General features: G+C 35.8%; 1 protein-coding gene across 2 annotated transcripts in view; it reads right to left on the bottom strand.

Annotated features, from left to right (window-relative positions):
- Nucleotides 1-23,549, bottom strand: part of LOC127969576 (ankyrin repeat and fibronectin type-III domain-containing protein 1) — a 77,688-nt gene that overhangs the window by 52,977 nt on the left and 1,162 nt on the right. For both annotated transcript variants that reach the window (XM_052571640.1, XM_052571639.1), the window contains 4 exons: nt 21,997-22,070; nt 21,742-21,894; nt 19,275-19,489; nt 10,580-10,809 (listed from right to left, as the gene is read on the bottom strand). In XM_052571640.1, coding sequence (XP_052427600.1) covers nt 10,580-10,809; nt 19,275-19,489; nt 21,742-21,894; nt 21,997-22,070 — 672 coding nt within the window. The remainder of the gene's footprint in view (nt 1-10,579; nt 10,810-19,274; nt 19,490-21,741; nt 21,895-21,996; nt 22,071-23,549) is intronic.

Genomic DNA, 23,549 nt, shown 5'->3' on the forward strand with positions numbered 1-23,549 from the left:
TGAAACAATATAGATTATATTTATATTTATATAGCAACAAAAACATTTTCCTAATTTCAATCGAATCAATTTTAGCTGAAATAAAATAAAAACTTTCTAATTTTAATTTATTATAATTTGATGTAGTAAAATAGCTAACAAAAAAAAAAACGTGAAATAAAAGTAACAAAAAAATAATATGATATATAAACATTTTTTTTAAAATACAAAAACTAATTAAAATGACAAAAAACACCAAACAAAACCAGCAGATGTGAAAGCTAAAGTCACAATTATGACAAATAAAATGCAAGACACACATTTTGAAACAAATCTGCAATTACAAGAAACTACTGACTTTTCTGAAAGTCCATTGACTTTTCTGAAAATAGTCCCCAGCAGCTCTGCAACTACACAAAGTAGCTGGGGACTATTTTCAGCCACTGCGTAATATCACTGCGCCTGCTGCACACATGAAACGGCAGCAGAGTTCCTAGATTATTACACCAGAATAAGAGCATAGTTCCCAGCCATATCGGCCTAGATTAAAGCACAATTTTTCATTTTCCACTGTAGTACACAATGTAACTACAGAAGTGTCAAATTTTAAATTTTAAACCCTTCGACTCTTTGGTCATTTCTGAGCCAGATCTATGCTAATGGTCTAATCAGATTCAATGATCTATGCTAAGCTAAGCTAAAAGTGCTACCGCCAGACCCGGCGATCGGCTGAATGTATTCGAAAATGGTAAAACCCAACTGTTTAACTCTAGGGGAGTTGGAAAATGAGCCTATTTTCAAAAATAGTGCAGTGTTCCTTTAAGACTTCAGTCTTACTCAGCAAGTCCATGTTTTTGATATGAACAACCAGATCAAACAAAATCCAGCAGAAATGAACCGTGTGGAAATGTGAACACAGCAAAATGTCTGAGAGCAGCAAATGCCAACCGACCAGCTCTTTGAGCTAAGCGGCTTTGAGATTCCTAATCGAGAGAATTGCTATCGACAGCTTGTTGATTTTGGTGAAATGTCACACTCAGGAGGCTCTATTGGGAACACAACACAGGGCTGCTCATGTCTGCAGCTTCTTTTTTTTATGTCAGTGGATCTTCTGGGCTAATTCGACAGTTCAGGGGCGACAGCTGTCAATCTATGGGAGTAAAAGGAGCATGGAAGGACTGTAACTGCTTTAAAAAACAAACTGATATGGTCTGTGATGCAGAGCAGACACTGAAGGAACACTGCTCTACTAAAAGTTTGTCCATCCTATGACTCTGACAGGTCTGAAGATTAAACATACCCTTAAAGCAAACAGCACAAACAGAGTATATTCATTCATATAATGCGTTAAAGTGAGGCATCAAGCTATAAAGCAGGTGTCTGAAAGCTCATACTAAAACTGACACCTACACAGAGCAGAAAAACGGGTCGCAGCTGTGCATACGGTAGACTGATAAATACTGGGAGCAAACACTCTCACATCAGAACCTAAAACACTGGCAGACAGGAAACGGAAGCATTCACCAACCCAAAATATTTGCTTGGATGGAGAGACATTTGGTCGTTTGAGTTTACAAGTGAAGACTTACAGATAGATGGCTTTTACCATTTCCCTTCATAAAGATGTCAATAAGAATCACAGCAATTCTCGTTTTCACAATACTGAATCCTTCTTCTGCCATAGCAGCATGTACTAAATCTCTCTTCACTGCTGCATCACCGTTGATTTTCACATGAACATCAAGAATGTGTTAACCAGTGATGGGGCAGCTAATCTGAAACTCTGCTTCACGTCGGGTGATTCTTTGCCTCCACACTGTGCATTAAAATAATTTAAAGATCATTTAATGCACAGATAGCCATGCATTATCCCGCTTATATATGGTCATTTGCAAAAAAATTGACTGCTTAAAGCTGTTAATGATCTTTGTAGCGCAATATTTGACTGGAAAGGTAACAAATTATGGTTATTTCCAACAGTTACAGCTCATTAGCTCTAGCGTTCTGCCTGCTTCAAATCAGACATACTGTAGAGATGAAATTTGATTATTTGAATGAATTAATGCCTTTATTTGAATTAATTATCGATCAATATATATATATATATATATATATATATAGAGAGAGAGAGAGAGAGAGAGAGAGAGAGAGGGGGGGGGGGGGCTGTTTGTGTGTGAGAGATACCTTCATATTAAAGCAGATATTTTAGACTTTAAATTGTTATAATACTATTATTTTTTTTGTATTCTTGGTCAAATAAATACAAACATTGTTAAGCATACAAAGTGCTTATTTTAAAAACTTTTGTAAAACTCAATTAGAAGTACTTTTGAACAGTGGTGCATGAAAAAAAAAAATATTTTTAATCAATCACTTATAATTATCAGTACAATTACATAAGATAAATACATAAATGTATATGAACAGTCTTAAAGGACTGACCAGCACATGTTTAAGTACTAACTTTAAAAAAAAAAGTTAAAGTTGACTCTCTGTTCTCTCTGTGACTCTAAGTTTTTGTGTTAAAAAGTAACTTGTTACCAGAAAGCTACACTGTTTCTGGTTTGCTATGTAAGCTAACTTTAAAGGGAAAGGGAAAGAGTAAGCCACTTTAAAGGGATAGTTCAAACAAAAATGAAAATTCCTGTTAGACATTAATTTAACTTCGCAACACAAATAAAGATATTTTTGATGAATTCCGAGAGCTCTCTGACCCTCCAATAGAAAGCAAGAATCCTTACATGATCATGGTCCAGAAACGTAGTAAATAATCCATGTGATATCAGTGGTTCAACCATAATTTTACGACGCTACGAGAATACTTTTTGTGCACAAAGAAAACAAAGTCATCAACTCGTCCCATTTTGGAGAGTAAAAAACATATGCAATGTAAGTACACAAATACAGTACGATGATTTGAATGTAAACAGTGTATCCGCATACATAAGTTAATTACATATGTGATACTCTCCAAAACGGCACCAGGGTGATGCGGAGGAGACTGATTAGGGTGAGTAATTAATGATTATCCAATTTTTTTGGGGATGAACTTAAGCTAGTTACTCCCCTTTGAGCCAGTCAAAGCTATTTGTCCCAAAACTAATCATAAATCAGCCAAGAGAAAAATGCAATGCTGTAAGGCAGAATATTTTGTGTTCTAGCATTCCTCATTTGCAGGTCTATTTGAATAAAAACATCCACTACTTGAATAAATGTACATGTTGTCATCTCATATCATGACACATTTAGAAAAAATAACTAAATACAGATCAAGGGCCTGCACGGTGTTTGGAAGCGCGCTAATTGGATAAATTAGTTAGCGTGAGGGCAGCTATAATTGCAGCCCATGAGGAAGCCGGAGGTGTATGACCTCAAATTACTGTAATCAATAGTTCACTTCGACCATATACGGCTCAGTCAAGATGCATAGAGGATGGCAGGGCATTTAAATGCTAATTTCTTAGCAGCCAGAGGATCATTATGGATGGCCAGTTTATTTTATCTGCCCTCTGAACTCTGCTTCTTGACCCTTCTCATACCAGCTTAAACAATCATACTCGGCTGAAACTGAAGCCTGTTTTCAGCTCTGGATGTAATGAATGAAGTGAGCAGCTTGAACTGAACTCAAATAACCTCTTTCTGTAGATTAGGTTAGGCGAGCTCGGAGCTGACAGCCAAGACAGTCAAGGGCTTCTAGAACTTCTCACTTCACTGTGCTAATTTGAACAAGGCCTTTATTTTTCTATTTGTCAGTAGAGTAAACTGTAGCATGGTTGTTAAACCTCTCCCAGGCCCAATTAGGGGAGCAATGCTAGCATTCATAGCCCAGATCTCGCTTCTGGTCTGGGAGGAAGAGGGGGCTGTGGTGATGCCCCTGGCAGCCCGGTCCTGGCAGCTCCAAGTCCTTGTGGCAGCAATATTAAGTAACTGCTGAAATTCATGGCCTTTGCAACCATTTTATATGTCTAGGTGACAACCGGCTTTCATATGGCACGGGCGTTCAGCAACACATTAGCAAATAGTGCCGTTTCATTATTCATTAGGGTGCTGTCATGAGGGAACGCACCGGCCTGGTGTGAAAAACATCAGTGTTCGCTTTACAATGATTACCAGCAGTTCTTGGGTTATCAGACTGAAAGTTCAATAACTGAGGCATATTTTGCAACAAGCTGTTATGCAAGTGTGAAAGTGCGTTTAAAGTGGTGATTTATGGCTGAAAATGATCTTAATCATTAACATATTAATTCACTTGTGTTTTTCTATATGCAAATGAGTGACACGTCCTGCAGTGTTACATTCTAAATTCAATCTAAAACTACCCGACACAGCATTATTTTATAATTATCATACATGCAGCTTTTGGAGCTTATATTAATTGAGAGACTACAGGGAATGTTTGTGTTTTAATTCATGTGACAACACACAATAGTAATGAATGCAAAAAAAAGTTTATTTACGCTTATTTATTCAGCTTTCGGATGTATAAATCTCAGTAATAATAAAAATGTACCATTATGACTGACTTTGTGGTCCAAGGTCACTTATATTTTAACATATTAAAAAGGTTCACTGACACATTATGTATCAAGCACCTAAATGCAAGCATGAAATGTGCAACAATTTTGTATTAACATCTCCTTCCCATTAATGTACCTCAAATATTCTAAAAATAAAAGTATTTTTACCATGGTATATAGGGTCCAAAACTGAAAATCTGTGATTTCTGTCATGTAAATCTACAAATAACAGTTTTATTTTAATATCAGAAATGGCAAAAAAAAAAAAAAGTAGAAAAAAAAGTAAATATTTAAGATTCTGTTATTTTTAGAGTAATCATGGGACCAAATCGGACTCAAATCATACTACATTATCATCATATTTTTTACAAACTTGTGGATTTCTGGCAGCTTGAATGCAATTCTGAATGCATAAATTTATGCTGATAATATAAACTTTATTAATAAAGTTTTTTTTAAAAAATAGAAAAAGACGCCTAACAAGCATTTTAATTTCAATTTTGAACCCCACTGTACCTTTGATCTATACTTTATGGTAACTGATGGATTACATTAATAATTCATGGAAAACATTGAAATTTTGTGCATCAAATTCACAGCTTCTTATTCTTCTCTCATAACTTCGTAAGATGCCCTGGCATTTTTCTTTTCTCTCTTAATGTGCTGCTAAATTAATTCCACCCACACAAACAAGACATTCATAAACATCTGAAATCAAAGAGTCAAACTAGGCTGCTGCACATTGTTATCCAAATGATTACGACGTCTGGGTGCAACACGGCTTTGAAATTGTTCTGAAATTGTCCCACGCTCATCACCTGGGGCTAGACAGCGGCTCCGGCATGGCAGAGAGAGGGCAAGCTTGCCCCCTTATGGTCTCTTAATGAAGTAAACTTTCATATAAGGCCACACTTAAACCTGTAGAAAGCAAGTCTGTCGACCTAGACCACCGCACCCCGTCCAAATGAAAAGAAAATAGCCCTCCCCCGTTAGACAGCAGGCAAGTTCTCTTTTTGGCGGCGCATGACTAAGTGGACTCTGTAATGAGTCTGGCCGCCTGATTAGAGTGATAGACACGAAGGAATCCAGCAGGCATTGCCAGAGACCGCCACAACGAGGAGGAGGGGAGGGGAGACAGGACAGAACGTCTGAGAGAAGTCTGGAGGTAAACATCCCAGAAAATTCCTAGCAGGAATGCAGACCTTACGCTGGATTGAAGCGCAGGAACTAGGGGCACTAGAAGGAGGGGTTGGAAAGTGAGTTGGCGTACACTACATTAACCTTGAGGACGATGAAAACGTAAAGAAAAAACTCTGCAGGAGATTCTCCATACAATCCATTAATAATAGCTCTTGGATGTTTCTTAGAACAGGCTTTGCTAGTGTCAATCAGCACTGATTGGAATCCATCACGTAATCATGTGAAGATGGCTGTGGAGATGCTATTCAAGCATGAATAAAGGCTCACATGGTTGTTCTGTAACAGTTATAGAAGGTCTATTTTTTCAAATACGTTCTTTTGTCTAAAAATGTTGAGTCAAATGCCCAGTGATGCCCAAAGCAGTAATCCATGAGATAAACATTTTCTTGGGAGCCAGTTTAGGAAAGATTGGTTTTTAAAGCTTCTGGATCTTCAATCACATTACATTGTACGCCCTGAGCACCTTGAGCTAAAAGACTCGACCCTCAGACCAGCACTAACCCAGCACCATGGTAACGCGTTTGACCAAGGGCAATAAATTGCTGTATCCGTCTGTAGCATCCAACATGTCCTTTGTCGGATTTTGCTCTGCAATATGCAGTGGGGTTCAAAGACGGAGAGCACACTGGAAATCTGGGAGTCAATATATTATTTAACCTGTTTTTAGGATTTTGAAGAATGTAAACCAAAGAAAGACTGATGGCAAAAATAAGCAGAAATATTTAAGATTCAAAATTATTACTAGGTCAATAAGCAAATTGGTGACACTGACATTAAGTTTTAAAGAGCTTTATAAATTATAAAAATCAAATCTTGCGTAGTTCACACAGTTCAAAATAATATAAGTATTGTGGCAAGAGGTTATGAATTGATTTCATTATGCTGGATATCTAATATTCCTCATTAAGTGTATAGTTGTTTTTCTTAAGGTTTCGATGCAGATCACCACTTATGCATAAATTCAGACTTTTTCCTATGTCAGAAATCAAGCCTTGCACAATAACAAAGGCATCAGAACAAACCCTCTAGCCTTCTGAATTTCATGGCCATCAGTGACTGACACAACCTGGCAACATAATTACTCAAATAGTGCTGCAGACAGCCTTCCAGACTCCGCTTTCAGGTACATTTCGATTTTAAAGGCTTTACTATTCACCATAACAAAGGAGCTCTCCACTGACATTTTCCATGCAGTCATGCCTGAGCTGGGAGCAGGGAAAAATTCTGGAATATCTGTGTAACTGTGTTTTCTCCTGCCATGGGGCTATAAAGTTTGACAACTCATCCAGAAGCATTCTGGGAATGAAAAAACAGAACTTGGGTTGTGGACTGGACACACATTTTTTTTTCTTCTTCTTTTTCTATGTCCACATCACTTCTCAGAAATCCTTCTCTTTGGAAATGGCCCAAGGATTCAAACGCACTGCTTTATCATGCCACAATTTCATTCGACAAGGTGTTAAAAAACACCTGGGTGACATGAAATTCTGCCTGTGGTATAAAAACCGAACAAACACAAACCCTAGTCTCTCATAGTTTTGGTCACAGAACAATCTAAGTGGAACAACTGTTAGGAAATTATAGGAGAGTTAGGAATGTAGGAATAATAAATAAATAAATAATCTTTATAACATATGCAGATTATCAATGGGCCTTGAGCCCTATTATTTTGTTAGCCTGTCTGGAGGGAATGAAATAAAAAAGTAAGTGCTGTCATTATTTACTCACCCTCATGTCGTTCCAAACCCACAAAGACAAAAGAAGATTTACACAAATCTTGCCATAGAGTTTCTATGTCTTTTAAAATCAGAAAAGGACCATTAAAGTATCATAAACGTAGGTCTGAAAGCATATGATCGATGGGTGAAATATTTCTTTAATGCTCTCATGAGATGTGTATGCTCAAGCAATCCTCTGTGCATGTTTTACATTGAGCACTGAAGGATTTGCATGCATCAATAAAACTTTTATGTGATGTTCACTCTCTAACTGACAGGAAAATAGCAGGGATAACCATTTTTATTAAAAGTAATTAGTATCACAAACTGTCTCATATGGGCAATGTTTGTCTCCGCATTTAATGAGTAATTTTGTAATCATCTCCAAACATATTTGCTTCTATAAATATGCAAAAAAGATCTGGCGCTGGATTTTGACGTTTTGAATGTTTTTCTGAGACCTCGTTGCAGTTGTTGCAGTTGAGTGATGGAATGCGACAGTGGGATGTTGTCTCCCGCACACAGCTCTCAGACACGCACCGTATCAATCCCAGTTAAATAAAATGAAAATAAAAACATTTAAAATCTACTGACATATGATATGGTTTATTGAAACAAAAGGGTGGATTACTATTTTATGTTTTAGACTGTTTTCACTTGTGCATATTTCTCTCCTGATTCGGACGAAATAACTTTTTCACTGGATAAAGCAATATTATGGATAGAGGACTTGTATTTTAGTATTGCAATAATCTATTTTTAATTGATGGAGTGGAGTTGTAATGAAGAAACAAACTCATCTACATCTGACATGACCTGAAAGGGTAAGTACATTTCAGGTAATTTACATTTTTGGGTGAAGCATTCCATCAATGTGTGCCCTGACCAAATCTTAACAATTGTGACTACCAAACTCAAGCCTATTGAGACCATTTGTAAAAACAATCCTGAAACAAATGACACAGATTGGAGTGCACACAGATGATATCAGTGGTAGGCCTATATTATTTTGCCAGCACTTGTTTAATGACATCTCCTGAGATCTAAATGAACTCGTTAAGGAAGAGACAGAAGCCGAACTAACCCCACTAAAAATAATCACAATCAATTTTCTTTTCAAGAACAGACCAATTACTGGATGGTTGTTTTCCACTGTACAACTCACAAACAAGAAGTAAAAATCTCAGCATATTATGCAATTCAAAGATTCTTTAAGTTCATCAACAATTGTGCCTTGCATGCTACACTGTTGACAAGTTACGTAATTTGACTTTAAAATGCACGTAAAATCCAACTTCATTCATTCATCACTATAGAAACGATGGTGACTGTAGCAGAAAGAAACCTGAACTGATGGGTGCAGCGTCTGTGTTTGTGTCATGTGTCCAACTGAACCATATCAAGTTCCTTCACTGGTCCCTGGCGACAGATTCCTGCGGTGCTCTGGCTACAGCAGCTACACATTATTTTCACATTATGAGCTTGCATCTACTCATACCATCTGCTTTGATACCTTCACAGCATCTCCATACACCGTATTCAAAATCAAAAAGACCCCATACCTCACAATTTCATACACAGAGTACATTTTTCAAATGCATTATGAACAGCATGATTTCCTTCTTGAGATAAGCACACAAATTTCTAGATGATTTGTGTTTATATTGGATACAACAGTATTGGGGTGTAATTAACTAAAAGTGGCATCCCTACAAACTTAGGGTTTTGTGTGTGCGTGCGTGCATGTGCGTGTGTGTGTGTGTGACTGTAGCAGAGTAACGTTTCCAATAACAAGCTACTTCTCCAAAAAAATAGGGGTGTTTTGTGCTAAAAGCAGTATCCCTTGTGTTTATATATGGATTACAGATCTTCTAGTTTTATTAGATACATGTATCTATGCCGTGTTACCTTGGTGGTTTTATTTTGGAGGTACACAGTAGGGGCCAAAATATTTTCACACGCTAAAAATGGTTTTACATCAGTTATTTATATCTTTTGAAGTAATGTATCAGTAGGGGAAATATAAGTTTACATTTCCAAATATTCATTTTGCCATCAAGTCTAATAATCCAGCAACATCTCCAAGATGCTTCAAGAGACCTACATGCAAAGCTGTCTGAAAAACTATGCACAAGTCTGAGATTCTTCTGCTCTGTTTCTTCAAGCCATTCCAGACAGACTGGATGATGATGAGATCAGATCTCTGTGGAGTAATGGCTGTTGTCAGACTGCTTTTGCAAACAAATATTTCACTGGATTATTATAATTAATGGCAAAATGAATGTTTGGAAATCTAAACTGATATTTCCTACTGACACACCACAGCAAAATATAGAAATAAGTCATTTATTCACCATTTTTAGCTGGTGAAAATACTATTGTTCTAATAATTTTGGCCACCACTGTATTTGCTTTTTCCATTTTAGAGATGAGTATGTTATGAGCGAATGACTCAAACTTGTGTTGGAGCATGTGCTGTATCCTCCACACCATATCTCCAAAACATTAATGAGCTTTAAACAAGGTAGAGTTTGATGCAAACCCCCCAAAATCCCACCCAACCATCCATTCTGAGAAGCTAGAAATGCACAGATCCCATTTTTATACACGGCCATGATCATTTGTGCCTGGCACATAAAAGCCTATGTCACGAACACTTCTTAATCTATCTGCACTAAACATATACATTCATATACATAACAGCTTTCTCAGAAATGTACAGAAGGTGATTCTTTACGATAGTAAATGTATGCAGATGGAATTCATGTTCCCTAATGTAAGGTTACAAGGCAGTGCGTCCTCAAAGCACTGACTCACTGGTGTAGGATGACAGATGAGTGTTCGCTGAATAGACAGCCATGATTAAACTCCAGGATGAATTCTGGGCAAGTGTTCCTCTTTTTTTGAACAGTTACACAACTGAACGTCTATGAAGAACCTCAAGGCAAAAGCACAGCAGCTGTGAAACTGTCAAAACACTGTATGCGCTACATCAATATCCGCCTACAAAGGTGGATGTGCTAAGAGATGTCCTTAAACACAAGAATAAGTGCAAGTAAATAAACAAGACATTGCAAGAAACAAGCAACGAAGGGCACATTTATAACTAGGACTAGTATGGAATTTCCTATAAGCTGAGCTCTGTGAAGCATCTCTACCACTCACATTAATGTTCCTGAGTTTCTTCTTGCCCCTTTCTATTCGGCTGAGGAGTCTGTGATGTTCTCTAGGCGTCTGCTGGAGAAAGCTGTCATCGATGGATATGGTCTTCCTAAGAGGCAGTCTTTCCCTCCAAGGCTCTGGGACACGACTCTCCGAATCCACACTCCGAGGGAAGCGCTTCACTTCCGACAGTGACGACGTCTCCCCTCGGTCATGGTCACGCAGCACTGACCCTGAAAGAGAGAAAGAGACACCTCAGGTGATAACTGACACCCGGAGAGAAAGAAAACACCAGAGAACGAGCAGAAGACCAAAACCTCACCTCACAAGAACACACATTTTAAAGTGTTTCTTGTGTTAAAATGAAGGATACACTTACAAAAAATACATTTAGGCCTAAATTTAGGATGTATGTTTTTGAATTGCATAGAAACTTCCCATCTATTTGGTTTTAACACAAATAAACTACTAAATTCAATCTGAAATACATACATATGGAAGGGTTATTGTGACTCTTTATCTCACATTTTTCTTGCAATTCTGTCTTATTCTTTTAGGATTCTAAGACATAAACTCAGAATTGTGAGATAAATTACATGTTTTTATAAATCCTTACATACATAAAAGAATCAGGTAACACAAAGTTTAAATACCTGTAATAACCAACTGAATGTCTTTCGAATACAATATTTTGAAGTTTATATGTTTATCATTAGATTCCATATTTTTTTCAATCTCAAACATTTTAACTATTTTAATATCACTTATTCAACAATGCAAAAAAAAATAATAATATGACTTGTTTCTTACGGGTTTCATTTATGCATAACTGGCAAATATGCATGGCATTAAGTGTAGTTAACATTAAAATTGTGTAATCCAAATGGATGTTAATGCAATATGCCATAGAAATACATAAATCAAAAATGTTTTGAGTATAGAAAGCAGCAGGACTGAGAAAAAATGTTGTATAAATGAGAAGGGGAAAAAAACCTGAATAGAACATTTCTAATAGCCCATCCTCTCACTTCCTCTAAATTCTCATTTAAACTGCTCTGATTAAACATCGTCCCACTGCTTCTCTGGTGAGTCATGTCCGTAACAATTCCACCGAAATGAACACGGTGAAAAAAAAATAATTACCAACAATAGTACCACATAAAAGCCAGCTGAATGGCTTAAAATTTGACTTCCACCTCAAGTATCTTGAAGATCTATTAGAGCAGTTCTTGTAAACTGGAGGTTTATAATGTAAACACAAACATGCACGGTGTGTTTCTAGGTTTGTAAGCGGGGTGTTTGGTTTCTCTGCACCATCAGCTGGTGAGCAGCAGTTCTTGCTTTTCATCAACTGAGCAACACATAGCATGGTTTCGTCTCCTCCACTTACAATTAAAACTGCATGAAGACCTTTTATTGTCTTCCCCTCTGCGACTGTTGTGAAGCGAACATCCTGTGAAGTAGACGTCAAATAAACATTTATGAATTCACTTTTATAGCTTCAATCCACAATGTTTTGCGTCTGTAATGAATTTTAAAGGTGTCCTGACAAAATCGGACACGGTTTGATAACCAAGCTCAAAAATATGATGCCGATTTGTGAAAACAACCAACGGATCACATAAATGAGGTGAATGGAGATAGTAACCATGGTACATTATTTCAGCAGCAATTAGATACAGATAGAAATACTGATTTTAAAGTAACTAAGCAACAAAGAACTATTGACAGACAGTAATAATTTGATTTTTTTTCAATGACACACACTTTTATGTCCCAAGAGATGATTCTTATTCATACAGATTGTTATATAAATGTAAATATTTTATCATGCCATTATCATTTATTTTTTTCATAATTTTAAAGACAAATATGTGTATATTTTTTTATGGTATTTTTTTTTTTTTTTTTATCAGTAGAGTGTACTTTCACAAGAGTGTCCTGGCTAAAATACAGTACAATCAGTTTCATCACAGATTTACACAACACAAACAAACTGAAAACACTTCAAACATTACATATCACTGAGACATCTTCCATTTGCCAAATAACTTTTTTTTTTTTCAATTCAAGAAGATTCCAGTCAGTCGGAGCTGCATATATGAAAGCCCCTCTTACCTTACACCAGATCGAACAAAAGGAACAGAGAGAGTATAACAATTTTGTGAACAAAGGAAATATTTCTCAATAATTCTCTGTTGTATAAGGCAGCAAAGATATGAAGGCAACATCCCCAAGATGGCTTTATAAATAATTACATACCAGTGCATTTTTCTTCATTTACTCTGTTATACAAGGTACAGTACAATGATGAGTTGAGGTTTACAATCTGATAAAATCTTAGAACACCATAATAAACAGCATCTAAAGAAGAAAGAAGATATGATGGTGCGAACATATATACACTACCTCACCATAATCAAGTACAGGTAATTCTTATTCTTATTTATAACAATAATCTTGACTTTAAAAAAAAGTATTATTTTATTATTTATTAAAAATTATTTAAAACCAAAATAATTAATTCAATATTAAAAAATGGTGCTGATCTATACTGCCAGCCAATTTTGTGAAACAGCATGTACATTATAATTTGGACACACAAAATGCAAGCAAGACATACAGTACAAGTCTGTTTTATACCATAAAGTTTAAAATTACATGTTTGCCATGGAATGCCATTAAACACAATACATTTAGCAATTTGAGATTTGGAAAATGTTTTTTTCAGTTCATTTTCTCAAAGTCCACATGACAAGAAGAGCCCATATTTCAAGAAACATCCACATGCCATGGTATTAATAATTATCATATTCATGTACCACTGTATTTACATGCCACTCCAAGATACTGCAAGCAATGCTGTGGTATTAAAATCCATTTTCTTTCAAGAACAGCTCAAACACTAAACCCCCATGTTCTATTGACAAATCCACAGAAATAATTCAATGAAAACCTCATTTAACATCTCTCTTTAGTTATCCAGGTGTCAATCCAAGCGCTACAGTCGTACATTACATAATCTCACTTGTCAAACACATAGACTGACTTTGTTAGCCCATCACTATAGAAACGATGGTGACTGTAGCAGAAAGAAACCTGAACTGATGGGTGCAGCGTCTGTGTTTGTGTCATGTGTCCAACTGAACCATATCAAGTTCCTTCACTGGTCCCTGGCGACAGATTCCTGCGGTGCTCTGGCTACAGCAGCTACACATTATTTTCACATTATGAGCTTGCATCTACTCATACCATCTGCTCTGACGCCTTCACAGCATCTCCATACACCATATTGCTATCTGACATGCAAATGACATTATTAAAACAATACATTATATTGCCAACCGGATCCTGTTTGTTGCATTTAGATATCCACACATCTGTTGAATCTGTATATCTTTGTACTGATGAGTCACTGACACAGTGTGAGGTTTATAAGATTTGATCCCAGCAGTCTGATGTCAACAAAGACTCAGAACCGAGCAGGTCTGTGTTACGTGAAGCTGTTATATCACATCACCTGCGGTGACACAATTTGTAAACCCTCCTACAGCTTGAGTGAGCGCACTTCCAAATCGAATGAGTCTGCATAGCATTTTTTACAACACGACCCCACTTCAAAGTCAAACGAGCGATCAAAAGCCAAATTGTGGGATTGATCCAATTTGTCCAATTACCCATTTTGTCTAAAAACCACCCATGGATGGACACAAGGACGTCGGTGTGTTGATGAAGCGCCGAGGCTGTCTTTTAAGCGCGCTCTAGAGTAAAGCATTTGATAAGTGTAATTTAACACCGAGTTCAACTAAATTAAAGACGTGAGAAGAATCTTAAGACCTTTAAACAAACCACAGCTGGGGCTAATGATCCCAGTTTCCATGACAACCGTTTGGGTTCCATCTTCGTCATCCTCAAAAGCAAAGGGTAAGAGGTGCTGGCTCTAGGGTCACTGTTCTGTTCATTCATCGGGAAGGCCAGATTTATTGCCAAAAAACACACAGCATGTCATCGAGGGCCATTAGAGGAGGACAACATATCTTTATTAACCATTCTAGGAAAGTTTAGCAACATATTTACTGATAATATGTAGGCTTGTATGGAAATATGACCAAGAATCATGACCTACTGGGACTTTACATGTGACTGTATAAAACACGTTTAATGTATTTTCAATTAGCAAAAAATGGCGATATTCATCATAGGCACCTGTGCAAATCATGTGACATTTAACACAAAGTGGCTGCAGTTCCATTTAATGCTGAAACATGGCTGTGCAGTTAATCACCAGTGACAGTTTGAAGGACAACTGACATTTTAATGGGAAAAGAACAAAGGATTTGGAATAAAATGGCAGAGCTTCTACAGCCCTACATCATGTCCTGCTAAGAATTTACAGAATTTACCTTTAATAGAGCTGTGGGTTGAAAAGCATAAATAACTTATTTTGTTGCTTCACAATCAACTCTTCAAGAGAACCAACAGGGGTTCTGTTAATATCTACTGTATACACGAGCTCAAATGCAACAGCGACCTCTACTGGATGACTGGGGCAGCGGATGAATTAAAAAGTCACTAAGGCAATACAGTATTTATTTAATCAAAAATACAGTAAAAATATTAATATTCTGAAATATTATTATAATTTAAAGTAGCAAAACTAGATTTATTCCTTTGATTACAAAGCTGAACTTTCAGCTGACATTACTCCAGTCTTCACATGATCCTTCAAATATTATTTTAATATTTTACTATTTGATGCTCAAGAACGTTTCTTAATACTTAAAACTCAATGTTGAAAATGGTTGTGCTTAATATTTTTGTGGATGTAAGTTTTTACAGGATACTTTGAGAAATAAGAAATTCAAAAAACATTTAGGAAAAAGTTTCAATAAAAGTATTAATTTCTTTAATAAAAAAAAATTATATTAATTAAAATATCTTACTGATCCACAAACTTTTGAACAGTAGTTGACATGAACTCACAGAAACAGTGTTTTTATGTTATTTAGTTTACACCAACGTAAATTTTATATGTAATTGAAATAAATAAATAACATACATGAAACATACAAGAAATGTATGTCTTATAACATAATCAGAGAATTTTCATACAAAAAACTGTAATAACAACAAAAGATGATCTTTATGAATGAAGAAATGAGTGAATGACTTAACTGCTTTCACCCAGACAACCCTTTTAGCTATAATTTCCGGCTTGTGCCATTTAGCGATTCCCTGTACACAGGGGTTATCTAACACTGATTGTATCATTTAGTACATTAAGGCTGAATCTCACATCCCCAGGTAAAACAGAGAACCCAGTCGCTGAAAACAATCCACCTGCAGCACTCATTCTATTACACACGATGGTGTCGTTAAAGGAAGATAACACCCAGAACCAATTGGAGCTCTTTGGATAAAGTATTGATTCTGATGCCACTGCTGTACTGAACACTTCTGTGAAAACAATCCCAGAATCCCTAGAGGGGCATCACATCAACACCACTTTCCTTTTCATGTCTTTCACTTTAAGCCCAAAGGTGAATTTACGTACGGAAAACAGTGACTAGAACAAAGCAGAGAAATTGTTTTTCACCATCATGCTTACACTGGCATGGCTAAGCTGATGTTTCGCAAATCTTTCAATCTGATAAAACTTGTGCAAAAAACAAACAAAACAAAACAAGTGTTTTCAAAAGAAGTCTCTTATGCTCACCCAGGCTGCATTTGTTTGATCAGAAATACTGTAAAAACAGTAACATTTTGAAATGTTATTACAATTGTAAATAATTATATTTGTATTCTCTTTTTAAATATTTCTATTTTAATAGATAATTTAATTTTAAAATGTAATTTATTCTTGTGATTGCAAAGCAGAATTTTCAGCATCATTAATCCAGTCTTCAGTGTCACATGATCCTTCAGAAATCATTGTAATATGCTGATTTGCTACTCAAGAATCATTTCTTATTATTATCAATGTTTAAAAAGTTGTGCTGCTTAAGATTTTATTGGAATCCATGATATGTTTTTTGTTGTTTTGTGAAAACAAAAACAGCATTTAAACAAAAAAAACGTAATAATAAAAGTTTTTACTATCACATTTGATCAATTTAGGGTCATCCTTGTTGATTAAAAGTTTTAATTTCTTAAAAGTGTACAAAAAAAAAAAAAAAAAAAAAAGTTTTGATGGTATTGTATACAGTATGCTAAATACTTTAAAAGTTACACATTATCAACAGTATTATTAATTATTTTCATAGAACTATGTTGCAAGTTTAGTGAATCCGCTTACTAAAACAATCATTTTGACAAAAAAAGAGATACAATATTCTATCATGGATATAAAATCATTTATTTTCCATTTTAATTAATTTATTGTAAATGCATATATTACATTTTGTTACACTCCAAAAATACTTAAAATATAACAGCTAAAAAACTCTAGTCTTGTTGTACAGTATTAATAAATGCTGATTATCTGCACGTTTTGGTAAATGTAGATTATCCGCATATTCTATGCATATATCTGCACACTACTGTATATACATACTATTAACTGTAGCACTTATAAGAGTAGTATGCCATTATGGCATTCTGATCGCAGCCTCATACACTCTATAGTTCACCAGAAAATTCTGTCATTATTTACTCACCCTCGAGTCATTCCGAACCTGAAGGCAATATTCTTTTTATGGAGAAAAGTGTGACAATCCTGCCTAAAATCTCCTTTTACGTTCCATGCAGAAAAAAATAAAGTGGGATTTGGAATGACAAAAGGGTGAGTAACTGATGACAGAATTTACATTTTACGCTGAACAAACTCTTTAACGATCTTCTAAGTGCCCGGTAACACCATCCACTGTTTACATACCAGTCATATGCTCTTCCAGAGATAGGCAGAGCTGTATATGGCATTAACAAAAGTCGTTTCCTGCCATTCTGCACCACTCCTAAAGATAGTTAGCGATGAATCAATTTTGAAGGCTAGGTGGAGTTGGAAGGTGACTAAATAAATATCACTGCCTCTTCTTCATTTCTCAGTCCAAGAAAATGTTGGTCAGTGTGACGTGAATTGCTCATTATGCCATCCACAGATTCACCACTACTATTGCTTTAGCGCTAATGAACATCGACTGCAGGGCAGTGCCACAAAGAAACCTGCAATTAGGAGTCATTTTCACATACAACAAGAGCACTAATGACAGATTGACAGCATAGCAGCATGAACTCCAGCACTGGATGAAGTAAGAACTAATATAAAACATATACAGTCATGTATATGTACGGTAAGGTATATGAAAATTTGCTTTAACCCTCATATATAATATATATATATTTACATAAAAGACCTCTAACACTAGTTTGCTCTATTCTTTTTCTATTCTGTCTGCTTTCTTTTTATTTATAATATTAAAAGCCCTTGCTACGTCTACTGTGTTTAAGCTAACTGAGACTTGTTATAGCACTTTTATATCATTGCTCTTTTTGTTGTTTTTGATTGCTTCCATTGTCCTCATTTGTAAGTCACTTTGGATAAAAACGTCTGCTAAATGACTAAATGTAATGTAAATGTGAATTTTAATGTCATTTTGACCCAGAGGGGATTGTCTTTTTGCTAGTTTATGTTATCACATTGGACTAAAGCTTACTGACTTTACTCACACAGGGTATAGCAACTTTCCAAAGATGTTTTTTTATTTTTTTTACTTTTTGGGGATTTCGAATGAGACATTTCCAAATATTGTTTTATTTTAATTAGCAGAGGTTTTGTATTTCTTTTTTGACTCTGATTAATCATAGGCCTCATTGGTCTGAGCTTACATGCACCTCAGTATTTGAATGAACATTGTAAAAATAAATTTCAATAATTATTACCAAAAATAATGCTTTTTTTACTAAGATGCATAAACTCAGCTCAATGAGGCCTATGATCAATCAGAAACACAAAACATGTACTAACTGAAAGAAAAGTTGACAAATAGATTGAATACAAGGTTTGGTAATAATATAGGACAGTAAAAGATTCTCAATAAATTTTTAAAAGGCTGGCCATTTTTGACCAGGAACACCAATTTAGGCAAATAATCTTCAGCACAACACAGGGTTAATGTCTGAGTCTCATCTATTTTGTTTTAATTTTGATGTGCTTTGTAATGAACATTGTAACATTTATGCTAATTATATCAAATTAATTAACATGATATGCCTAAATATATGCATAATAAATGAGCATGTCATATACCTACAGTATTTCACAGCATCAGCCATTTACTTTTGGTAATTGCAACAAACACAGAGAGAGTATCATTCCCGGCAGAAGCAATTAGCCAGATTACTCCAGTCATTAATCTTGCAGAGAACCTTCGCCCTCAAATTTCACAAATATGTATGTCAAACTGTGCAAATTGCTTGATGAAATTGGATGTAACAGGCAATCGAGCGAATAAAAACAAACAGCAATGCTTGGCAAAACATAGCGAGAGAAGAAATCAATCCATTCAAGAACCACAAGAGCTCCAAATGTGGTTCCTCAAACTCAAATTCAGGCATTGAGTGCTACACATATGTATTTGCCTGAAAAAAAAAGTCAAACCACAGCACTGGCACAATCATGCCTATTGAGAGCCAAACGAGTTTTGGAGAGGAGTTGGTATCTGCGACTATGATGAATGGATGCAGTTTGTGATTGGCATACCTGATGCGTCCCAGTGCAGTCCTCCAGGGCTGGCTGCCAGGCGCCGGCGTTTCTTCACACTCACGCCACCTTGACAGGAGTCTCTGGTGGGCTCGGGCAGAGGAGTTGAGGTGGTCCGCAGAGGCGACGAGGACTGAGGGGAGGCTGAAACTGGCAATAGATGGGTTTCCTTCTCCTGGCACTGGCTCAGATGGATAGACTCGTTCTCCAGGGGCCTGTGGAACAACAGAGATTTCATTTCCGCTGTCACTCCACTATAATTAGCTGTCATAGCGTGATGTTTTCATGATCACAACTGCGCTCCCCCGTACCGCACAGCGTGTCATACCAGCAGTGATAAACGCACATCTTTTCCATAACCAATCAACTTAAAAAAATTACAGCTTTCAGCTTTATGTCAGAAAAAGAAAGGAATTATATGTGTGGAAAAAGTGTGGGAACAAAATGTGAGAATATTTGAAATCATTATATTATAGATGTCAAGCTGTATAGACAACATTATGTGTGAATTTAAAGCATAGTTTGAGTTCATTGTGTCCTACACTGCAAAAAAAATGTAATAAAAATCCTGTCATTTTTACAGAATAAATTGGAAGCTGTGGTTGCCAGAATAATTCTGCTAAAAAAGCATAAAAATACTTACAGAACAACATCTACATATTACAGTTATAAAAACATATTGTTCCATTAATATATACTGACAACCATTATAATAATTTTTATATATAGTTTTTACACTGTAAATTATATGACTTTCTTTTTTTATCTCCAAAAATTTAACATTTAATAGCATTTTACTGTAAAATCTATTTTCAGTTTCCCTGGCATAAAAGAACTTACAATAACCAATTAGCATATTTTTTCCAAAGCATTTTTACAATCTTTTACACTTACAATTAATATTTTTTTACTTGTACTTAGACTTTAAGATGGCTTTTGAAAAACTAAATGTGAAAGATTAAATATTTTTCAACTGCAGTAATACATTTAGTAGAAACCTTAACAAAATACTAAATAGATATACGAATAAACCAACACCGATTTGACTAAAAACATCCCGTTTTACAGTACCTGGATTCGGGAAGGGTATAGCTTTGGCTTTTCCATGATCGTCTCTTGCAGGAACCTGATTTTTTTCTTCTAAACAAAACCTCAACAATCCGTTCCATTCCAAACATGACACCCTCTTAGACGACTTCTCTTCACGTATAACAACTTATTAAAGATTTTCCATCTGATTCCGTATGAGTACTAGAGAGCTGCATATGAATTGACTGCACCTGCATGATCTAACGCCACAGCTTTTGCCCAGGACTTCCAGTAGCTTAAGCCTTTTCCTAGTCAAATCAACAACGTAATCATTCTGGGATAAAAAAAAAGGCCCCTAGTTAAAAAAAAAAATGTAATAAATAAATAAACAAAACAGCAGCCCCACTGAGCGTTCAGCGCCTGGCATAAATATTAAATTGCACCTTCAGCTAAAGTGTGCCAACCATGCACACAAAAGCCATATCAGTCTATCAAGAGTCAAGTGTAGTGTATATCTGATGGTAGAGTTGGCTATGTTGCTTTTGTGAGGCTTGATTAACTGTAGCAAGTAAGGAAAGGTTTCCAGTGAATGCTTTGTTTCCACTGAGAGATGTAATAACACTGTCGCCGTATGAAACCCCACTTTTTGTTTCTAATAAATGGCTCTGCTGCAGCTTATGAATGTAGCCTGATTACATAAAGTTTGCTGGCGGTGTGTTTTTTTTTTTTTTTACCCCCGGCAGGATTAAAACAGTATTAACTGGTCTTAGTCATTGTATGCAGTACTTTTTTGTTCTTACTTTGTAGCATATGGTTTTTGGGTGCTTTGATGATTCACTTTTTTGTTGAGAGCGCTGCATAAAAGGTAGCTGAGAAAACATGATTGGTTTTGATTGGCTATTGAAACCACAAGAGCCACACTGATTCTAAGCGTGGGAGTTCGGCTGGCACTATCGGAGTAATTCTCTCGCCTAATTTCAATATGTATTCAAAGGTGTTGATAAAAAAAAAAAAATCAAGCATCTTTAATAGGATTCTCAAAAGTAATCAAAAGGTTGTTAAAGATGGAGAGAAATCTTTAGTGAGAATGTTGAGGCAGGACACAAAACTGACTTTAATGTGTAAAAGATGACATCATGTGGTCACTGCAAAAATTGCAGTCCAATAACTGGACTAAACTACACGTTATTTATAAATAACTGTGCATTCTAACAGATACTGCATGTCTACTTAACAAGTAAATGAGTAAAATGCAAATGTGAGCCAGAATTATTTGAATATGTGGGAAAAAATGTGTAGTTAGCTGCTTGTCAATAGACAAATATACAGTTCAGAAGTCATTACACAAAAACTAAGTGTGGAGTAATCTAAATCTCTGTAAGAAAGAAACAGGAGCTATCCAGACCCATCCTTAAACTTTTCTCAAAAAACATGTTACCTGGACTCTTTGTCTGTGTCTCCAATGCCATTCTCGTGGGACAGTAGCGGCAAGGAGCAAACTGAATCCCGGCTCCTGGGTAACATAGTAGAGGGCTTACACAGCCATGTCTCCAGATCAGAGAATTTGGAGTAGCTCAGCATTTCTAAAACACTGTAATACAACACAATAAGACATATTTCAGTTTTGCTGTATTAAATAGTTTATCTATAGATTATTGTATAATTATCATTTTACATATTGAGCTTACGGTACCTGTCCTCTCCCATTCCAGGGATTTCATATTTGTGGTAAGTTATTTCAGTCTCATAAGACATCTTGAGCCATCTCTGACAAAAGCAGAACAACCTGTTAGTTTACTGTGTGCTGATCATCTGAGGTTTTCTTCCACGGCCAGAAATTAAGTCAAATTGCACAGCCAGTTATCCACATGGCTAATGTTTTGGACATGAGCTCACTTCATGGCACAGGTCCCTGCTGGTGGTGCCAAACAGAAGCTGGTAAATCAAGCCAGAGTTATCTAATAAATATAATATCTGGCTAAGTTGCCTTTTAAGTTTTAATACAAACTGCAGTGTTTCCCCTAGGTTTACAGCTTTTTTTGGAGGGTTGGGGGGGGGGGGGGGTTGGCTGTTTTTGGACTCATTTTTAATGGTGAAATAGTTATTTTTAAAGCATGTCTAATTAATTAAAATCATGAAACTTAGACAATTTAACATTAATGTATTAAAAGTAAAACTTTTTTTTATTATTACGTTTAGGGCCCAATGAAACATTTTATTTTTCCAACCTTGTGTTTCATTGTTACCAAATTCTGTGTTTTAGAATATCTAATTATTTCAAAGCATAAAAACAAGTTTCATTTATTCTTACAATAGCCTTATGCCCATTCATTCATTTAATTTATCTTTTAATTAATGAAAATCAAACTTTTTAAAAAAAAAAATATTGTGGATTACAATTAAATCATTGAATAAATCGTGTATGATTACCTACTTAAAATTAAGGTTTTAATAATTTTAGTAGTAGTAGTAGTAGTAGTAGTAGTAGCCTATTATGTAGCCTATATTCTACTGAACAACAGTAATATATTTCTGCCCCAAAGTCTTCAAGTTAAATCAAACTTACATTTGTAAGTAAACAACACCGCACATTTGCACCATTAATTATCACAGAGACATGCAGAATTCATATTAAAAAGTCATTTTGCGGCTTAATATTTACAAATACTAGTGTGAGTCTGAGTGTGCTTATGTGTGGGCACTCGTGCATCGGGGTGGAACCAGAGACATGCCGCAGTGTGAGTAATATAAATAACATAAGGCTATTTAGTTTGTTAAATAAAAGAACAAGGTATAGACCTGTTCTAGGAAAGGTAACTTTAAATGACTTCTGTTGTGATCTGGCGCTATAGAGAAAATACTATTAAATAAAATGAACTTGACATTCAAGGAGGGGTGGGGGTCCCCCTTTTATAACGGCAGGGGAAACACTGTTCTGTGAATTCTGTCCTGTCCTAATATTAATTTAAGATTTTTAAATATGAAATCCTAAATGTAGAAATATGAATGAATGAGAGAAAAAAAACTCACAGCTGGCTATGATACTAGATTTGAATTATTTGAATTTCTACTGGCCTTTTAATTTTTTTCTGTTTCATCAATTGCTTTACTGTTTACATTTTACTTAAAAGTCTAGCCAGGCAGGTTCCATTGTGACAACTTGCCCCATATGATGTGACAGCATACCCTGGCATTGGGGCACGTTGTCAAAGAACAGGGGTGTCAAACTCAATTCCTGGAGGGCTG

The sequence above is a fragment of the Carassius gibelio genome, chromosome B12 (genome assembly GCF_023724105.1).
Source record: "Carassius gibelio isolate Cgi1373 ecotype wild population from Czech Republic chromosome B12, carGib1.2-hapl.c, whole genome shotgun sequence".
Taxonomy (NCBI): Eukaryota; Metazoa; Chordata; class Actinopteri; order Cypriniformes; family Cyprinidae; genus Carassius; species Carassius gibelio.